Source organism: Sinocyclocheilus rhinocerous, unplaced genomic scaffold (assembly GCF_001515625.1).
Source record: "Sinocyclocheilus rhinocerous isolate Xijiao unplaced genomic scaffold, SAMN03320098_v1.1 scaffold1152, whole genome shotgun sequence".
Taxonomy (NCBI): domain Eukaryota; kingdom Metazoa; phylum Chordata; class Actinopteri; order Cypriniformes; family Cyprinidae; genus Sinocyclocheilus; species Sinocyclocheilus rhinocerous.
In genome coordinates, this window is record NW_015625590.1 from 459,998 (window position 1) to 468,180 (window position 8,183).

Here is an 8,183-nt window from a genome sequence, read left to right on the forward strand (position 1 = left end):
TTTTTTTAAACGTGACTCAGTATAACAGTGTGACTACTAAAAATGCTTTTACTGTTAAAAACAGATTAGTGAGCATCATTGGAATTGAATTGTTATAATAAGCATGCAACACACGTCGTGCTTGTCATCACAGAATCTAACCAACGAGAATAAAGTGTGTCGTCAACAAGGCTTTCGCAGTAGGTTTGTTTGAGATGAGCAAAATCTACGCAGAACCGATCACCGGTGATCACCGCGAGATGCATGCCGGTTAGAAAAGTGTCCAAGTTACTTCCGACTTGCTCTGATGTCATGCTGACGTGTGCAAAAAAACAACAGAACTGAAATTATATCATGTTTATTAGCAACACAGCACGTGAGTGTGAATAACACAATATCTTTCTTTGATCTCGTAGGTATCTGCTCCACAGGCAGCAACGGAGTTTCTGAAGCGTGTTTGTTGTTCCAGTCATTTTGGTGACGAATGTTTTATAACAAGGTACATTCTGACACTTTGTTGGGAACATGCTGTTCCAGAGCAATCCGGTCGTTATTCGGAACATGCTTGTTCTGAAAGCCGTAGTCGAATTGGAACATGTTTTTCTTAAGTCTATCTGGTGTTATTGAGAACAATTTGCTTAAGCTTTTTAAGGTATTGGCAACATATTCATTAGTTCATCTGTTAAAGGCAACAGAATTGTTGCTACAGGTTATGCGGGTTTTGGCAACATATTTGATTGGTCATTGGTTAAGGGCAACATGCTTGTTGCTTAAGGCTTTGAGATTTTGCTATCAGTTTGTGTTGGGGGATATCAGCATAGGGTTTTGTTTTGGTGGGACTTTCAGCAGATCCCCATCTACCTATGGGAATATGACACCTATCAAAGCATTCATATATAAGGTCCCTCAGTATTATCAGCAGTTTTCGCATTGCTCAATAGCTAATTACCCTCCTCCATCCCCAACTCCTCCTCTGTCAGTCGGGATTCAGCCTTCTGATTCTCCTTTGAATCAGACTAATTCTAAAATGTGTACATAAAATTATTGAACTTTAACAATATCTGCAATACATTTATGTTGGTTCTGTTCTGTTTACCCTGGGGGGTTATTGCTGCTCTCCCTGCTCTCATCCATGCTAGGCTGCATGGATGCGCAGGGAGTTCTTGCCCAGAACAGAACCATACCGCCAATCCAAACTGTATGCTAATAGTCAATCATCTTTGACGATAGTGGTCCAGACAGAAATCCCACTGAGGGCCAAGAGAGTGACTCCAAATAACTGCAGCATGTTTGCTATCCAAACACATGCACACATAATGGCAATAGTCGAATTTTTATTCAAGGTATGATATTTGAGAGGATTGCAAATAGCTATGAATCGATCGAGAGCCATCAGTGCCATGAGTTAGTTACTTTGATATAATACATCGAAAAATATCAATATTCAATACCATTTTCAGTACCACAGGTTAAACTGATTGGGATTATAATAATAGTAATAAAAATAAAACCTTCTAAATAGTTTCTAAGACAGAATATATAGTAAATCTAGTGCAAATCTAGTGAAATGATGTAATACTAATAAGTACACTTTATGTACTAATATGTATTTTTAAAGTACTAATATATACATTTAAGGTATTCAAATGTATCATTTAGAGGTAAATAAGCTTTTGTACCTTAGGGTATTGCCCCAGTAACAGCTGTCTACCTTTTTTTTTTGTTTGAGTGTGTGAAAATGGTTAGTTTCTTTTTAAAATGGTCTTTTTTTAAGTCTAATGCAGATCACACGTGAATAACTATGGTTGCAGATGCACAGTCAATTTGCTGTCAGGTGCTCACAGAATGGCTTTGACCATTCCAATAGGGCGGATGACTAACGTATAACGACCCATAGAAAAAGTCACTAATGAGGCTGTAAGGATAAAAGAAACTCAGGAAACTCAGATACTTTGATCTCCTGAGAAACAGACAATACACTGGCACCTTCAAGACACCCCACAGAGGGGTGGTGCAGGAAACGCCTCTCTCACATATGCATCAGTGCCTTTTCATCTGCTCCCTCCACTGGATTCACTCAGAATGGTCAATAGTAGAATGTTCTATATGAATGCAAATAAGATTTACAGTCATGTTTGGTTTCATTTGAATAGTGTCAGGGTGAGTGGTACAATGGTCTTAATCTTACAAAGTAGACTAAAAGTTTATCCAGATCCTAAGAGTTAAAAGATACTTTGATTACTGTAGAGGGTCATTCCATGCAAATTACCTTTTGTTCCCATTGAGGTGTAAACTATCTATGGGTCAGAACCTTCCTGTCACAGTAATGGACTTTTGGTTGTGTTTCTCTCGGTTCCTGTTCTTCTGCCTTGTTTAGTTCCGTTACCTTATTTCTGTTCAGTCCTGATTTGTTTCAATGGTTACTTATGATTTGTAGCTGTTACTCATTCATTAGTCTCCTCAAACCTGCTGTGTGATTACATTGTCTTTCACCATTTGTGAACTTAATTCTTTACGACAGCAGAGTAATTCCACAGTAAAAATTTTATATCTGTTAATACAACAAATATTTTCTCTAATATGAGAAAATGTTCCTATTTAAATGGTTTTGCTTCCATTCATCAAAACAGAACTATTAAGACCTGCAGTGGAGACATGTTTTTGCACCGCTCATGCTCAATAATAAACCATCAGATTTCATTTGTCAATATTTGTGTGGCTTTAGTATGTTAACCAAAATGGGATAGCTCAAAATAAAATCATAATGAATATTATACAGTTTGGCCTTATGTTAGCATTTTGCAACAATAATATGAGTCAATATAAAGAAGGAAAATTGTGAAAAGAACCGACTGAAACATAAGAACAAGCAGTACTGCATATTATCCAGAATCTCACAATAAACATTTAGGACAAGCAATTACTGGGGAATAAAGTAGGAAGCAATAGAAAAAAGCAACTACAATGTACATGCACTATATGATTCTGTCAATACATCTTTGATATCTTTAGTCTGTAAATCATTGGGTTGACATAATTAATGTGATATGAGTAGCCAGACTGATGAGAACGGTCAAATCCATTTCTAACACTTACTGGAATCTGTTTCATGTTTATAAATATGGGAATATTATCTAGAGCTTGACTACAGTTTGTCGAACTCAATAAATTAAGCATGTTAGACCGACTGTAAAGGAATGCCAATTTGTTTCTTTTGAAATGGTCTTTTTAAAATCTTTTTTACCTCTTCTGTTCTCAAACAATAAATCAGGGGATTGATCATGGGTGGTAGCAGGTTATACATCATAACAATGAGTAATCGCAAATCAGTACTGTACTTCACACCAATGTTGCTAAATAAATAAATAAGACACCTGGGTAGAAAATAGAGAGCAATCATGATGAGTTGAGGACTGCAGGTGGAGAAAGTCTTCATCCTTCCTTGAGTGCTTGAAATTCGCATAACTGCCACAAAGATGGAGCAGTAAGAGAATATAATAACAGCAAAGGAGCCTACTAGTACTACAAGGGCATAAATGAGGGCTGGAATACTATACAATGATCTGTCAGTGCATGCCAGTGTTGTAATAGAACCATGATCACAGTAACAGTGTATAATGGTGTTTTCTGCACAATAAGGTAGAGGGTAAGCCCGGATGACTATCATTAAGGGTCCTGCTAAACTCAAAATCCAAGAGCCAATGATCAAAATGAATACATTTCGGTTTGTCATGAGACTATGATATTGAAGTGGATAACAAATTGCTGCATAGCGATCCATAGCCATTACTACCAGAACATTTGAACAAACACTGCCTAAATAATGCACAAAGAACATCTGAACAAAACAACCCAAGAATGAAATGGTTCCATCTTGAAACCAGTACCTGCTGATTATCTTTGGTAATGTTGCTGTGCTGAATAGTACATCACACACAACTAGATTTATAATGAAATAATATACAGACCTCTGAAGGCTCTTAGTTGTTACAAAAGCTGTAAAAAATACAGCATTTCCCACCAATGTAAACACATAAACAAGAAACAGAACAGCTGATATGAGGCCATAGTAATGAGGCTGAAGTCCAGGAAAGCCGACTATCACAAAATCCTTCACAGAGCTGAAGTTTCCCATTGACATGATGAATATCAGACGAGTCTTTTCATTTTCTGTACGAAGAAAATGCAGTACAAAAATTTGCAGGTTGAAAAAACAAACAAACAAAAAGTGTCTTAATGTTATAATGTATTTGTCATAGAATACACTCTAACTATAATAATAACAATAACCAGTTATAATGAAGGATAAAGAGAAGCAAACCTGCCACACTTGTTTCACAGGCTACTGTTAAAGTACATTCTGCTCTTACACTGAGATATGCTGGTCTCAGTTTATTTATATCTGACATGTAAATTATGAATACTATGGCCTGTTACACATATGATGCAGTTTCTCCAGGGACAGTGACAAAATTACCATAAAGTTCCTAATCTCTAAAATGTAATTCATCAAACATTTAAAAAATTATGTTTTGATGTTCTGATTTTCCTGCTTTAGGTTTGCCAACTGACCCTGACAGTTATGGCTTTGATGAGCATCACTGTAGCAAATCCAGCAGTTACTGTTAATGTGAATGAGGACGTCAAACAGGCTACATCTCTTAAAGAAATAGTTCACCCCAAATTAGAATTCTGACATTATTTATTCACCCTCATGTCAATCCAAACCCATAAGATATCATTTGTAACATGGAACACAAAAAAATCTTGAATATTGTTCACCCAACTCTTTCCCATAATAATAGTTCATAGGCTGTCATGCTCTAAAAAAAGAACCACACCATAAAGTAAACATAAAAGCCATACAACTTGTGCTCTGCAGCTACAAAAATAACAGCATACATACAATTCAATACATTATATCAAAATAATGACTTTATTTTAATTTGTGGAAAAGGTCAAGAAGGTCAAGACCTTTGAGATGGGACCACATCTTTTATGCTTTTAATAGGAGCAACATTTAAAGCTAGATTAGTTTTATTTCAGATAAAATTTGATGAAATAACTAGATTCTGGTGCATGTTCATATGACAGCAGATGTGTGATGTATTGAATAACAATGGGGGAGAAAATATTCTCTGTCCTGCTTTTGCTGTTGATGTTGTCATTACCTGCCTAAGCATGAGAGTTGCATTGAGAACCACAGTGAATCCAACTTTATCTATCAGTGACATTGGAAGTATTACTGAATAAAACGTGTTCTGCAAGACCTACAAGAAGTTCCTAAAGTTAGATTTGGAAAGAGAAAAAAAAGCCTTGAGACTTTCACATGCCTACAAAAAAAGTATTTATATTTCGTTTTCTGGTGCGCATTCAGAAATTTTTCATCAGTATTCAGGAAAAGTCCGTTTTTTTCCCTGCAATGTTAATTTACAGTGTATAAATATTATATGTATTTATCTATGTTTAGCATAAGCCATTTTTTCTGCATTATTGTAGCAACTTATTAAATATAGCAGATCAGAGCAAAAGTAAAGAAATGCCAATTTTCCTCTTTTTAAATTGTCTTAAAATCTTTTTTACCTCATCTGTTCTCAAACAATAAATGAGGGGGTTGATCATTGGTGGCAATAGGCTATACATCATAATAATAACTAATCGCAAATCAGTGTTGAACTTTATACCAATGTTGCTGGACAAATAAATAAAACACCTGGGCAGGAAAAAGAGGGCAATTATGATGAGTTGAGGACTTGAGGACTGCATAATTGCAGGCAATTATGATGAGTTGAGGACTGCAAGACTACAAAAAGTCTTCATCCTTCCTTGAGTGCCTGAAATTCGCATAACTGCCACAAAGATGGAGCAATATGAGTAAACGATAACAGCAAGAGAGCCCAGCAGTATTGCAAGAGCATTGATAAGTGCTGGAATACTATACAGTGATCTGTCAGTGCATGCCAGTGTTGTAATAGAAACATGATCACAGTAACAGTGTATAATGGTGTTTTCTGCACAATAAGGGAGAGGATAAGCTCGAATGGCCATCATTAAGGGACCTACTAAACCCAAAATCCAACAGCCCAGAATCAGATTGAGTGCATTTCGGTTTGTCATGAGACTATGATATTGAAGGGGGTAACAAATTGCTGCATAGCGATCTATAGCCATTACAGCCAGAACATAAGAACCAACACCGCCTAAATAATGCACAAAGAACATCTGAACAAAACAACCCATGAATGAAATGGTTCCATCTTGGAACCAGTACCTGCTGATTATCTTTGGTAATGTTGTGGTGCTGAATAGTACATCACACACAACTAGATTTATAATGAAACAATAAACAGGTTTCTGTAGGCTCTTAGTCATTACAAACAAAACAAAAAATACAGCATTTCCAGCCAATGTACAAACATAAACAAAAACCAGAACGGCTGATACAAGCCCATAGTAATGAGGCTGAAGTCCAGGAAAGCCGACTATCACAAAATCCTTTACAAAGCTGATGTTTCCCACTGACATGATGAATATTAGTCCTTAGAAAAATATTTTATGTGCCTTTTCATCTTCTGTTTGAGAAAAAAATCAGTATTTAATATTAGTATAATAATTACAACTTTGCAAAAAATACACAATTCATAAAACAGTATTTTGATTTTATAATCCCACTTACAATACTGATAAAATACACTATAACTATATAAGAATAGCCAGATAATTTAACGAATAATAATAAAGAAAGAAGAAAAACAACCTGCCACACTTGTTTCACAGGCTTCTGTTAAAGTACATTCTGCTCCTTACACTGAGATGTGCTGGTCTCAGTTTGTTTATATCTGAAATGTAAATTATGAAGACCATTGCCTGATACACAGATGATGCAGTTCCTCCAGGGACACTGACAGCAGGAACAACTAGTTCTTTTTCTCAGAAAATGATGACTTTGAGGAGCAAATTTAGTGAACGAGGATGATAAATACATCTCTTAAAGGGATAGTTCACCCAAAAAAAGAACATTTTGTCATTTTCTCACCTTCATTTTGTTCCACCCTGTATGAATTTCTTTCTTCTGTTGAACACTAAATACTATATTTTGAAGAATGTTGGTAACCAAAAGTTGCTGGCAGCCCTTGACGTCCACAGTATTTTTTTCCATACTATGAAATTCATTGGCTATCAGGAACACACATTCTTCAGAAGATCTTATTTTGTGTTCAACAGAAGAAAGAAAAAACATACAAGTTGGAGCAAGACTATATGATTAAGGGTAAGTAAATGATGACAGAATTTTTATTTTAAACATCTCTAATGGTTCACCCCAAAATGACAGTTCTGTCATTATTTACTCACCCTCATGTCATTCCAAACCCATATGCTATTATTTTTTAACACGGAACACAAAGGAATATTATTGAACAATTTTTACCCAGTTTTTACCAAGGTTTATAGTGGCTACAGCTGTCAAGCTGAAAAAAAAGAACCAAACATACCATAGAGGAATCATAAAGTCAACAGTCTAACTTTGCAGTGTGCTCATGGAATATCAATTCATGTAGTTGAAAATAGTCAAAAAGGTCAAGACCTCTGTGGTGGGACCAGATGTTGTGTTTAAAATGAGTTATTTTCCATGCTAGATTAATTTTCTGTTAGATACATTTAGATTAAATAACTAGATTCCAGTGCACATTGGCATTACAGCAGATGTGTCATGTTATGTATTGAATAATAATTCCATCCACCTCTGGATACAATATAGTCTTTATCATTGAGTCAGAACTGCCACTTGCCATATTTTCTGACAATACTGAGCAGCCCTGTACAGTTAGATGGATCAAACGAATGGTTATTGCAAGAGGTTTTATTGAAACAATTTGCAAGTTCTTCTATTATGTAAAATGTTATTTTCATTACCTGGCTATATATGAGAGTTTTGTCATGTAGCACAGGGCATCCAACTTTATCCATCAGTATAATGGTGACAGTACAAGCTTTATCATGTAAAGGATTAAAGTATGAAGTTGTTAAAGTGAAATCCCCTACCCCATAATAATATTTTTATAGTTTAGGAAATACTATGTACATACAACTAGTGCAGTGCACCAGAAATGGTAATGGGTGAGAATGCCAGCATTTTCTCGTGCACTGGAAAATGTTTGCATTTACACATGAGTCTCTCAAGGTGATGATACACAGGGCAACTT

The 8,183-nt window shown here is 35.7% G+C and overlaps 1 protein-coding gene and 2 pseudogenes across 1 annotated transcript; all 3 read right to left on the reverse strand.

Annotated features, from left to right (window-relative positions):
• Positions 1-1,384, reverse strand: part of LOC107757148 (olfactory receptor 2AT4-like) — a 3,044-nt pseudogene extending 1,660 nt beyond the window's left edge.
• Positions 1,385-3,157: 1,773 nt separating this feature from the next.
• LOC107757158 (olfactory receptor 6N1-like) lies at positions 3,158-4,120 on the reverse strand. The gene has a single exon (XM_016574574.1). It carries the CDS (start codon positions 4,118-4,120, stop codon positions 3,158-3,160), a length of 963 nt encoding a protein of 320 aa, XP_016430060.1.
• Positions 4,121-5,499: 1,379 nt separating this feature from the next.
• LOC107757393 (olfactory receptor 10A3-like) lies at positions 5,500-6,504 on the reverse strand (annotated as a pseudogene).
• Between the last annotated feature and the right edge of the window lie 1,679 nt (positions 6,505-8,183).

Coding starts and splice junctions, on each gene's coding strand:
- LOC107757158 (XM_016574574.1), bottom strand. CDS start 4,120: ATGTCAATGGGAAACTTCAGCTCTGTGAAGGATTTTGTGATAGTCGGC.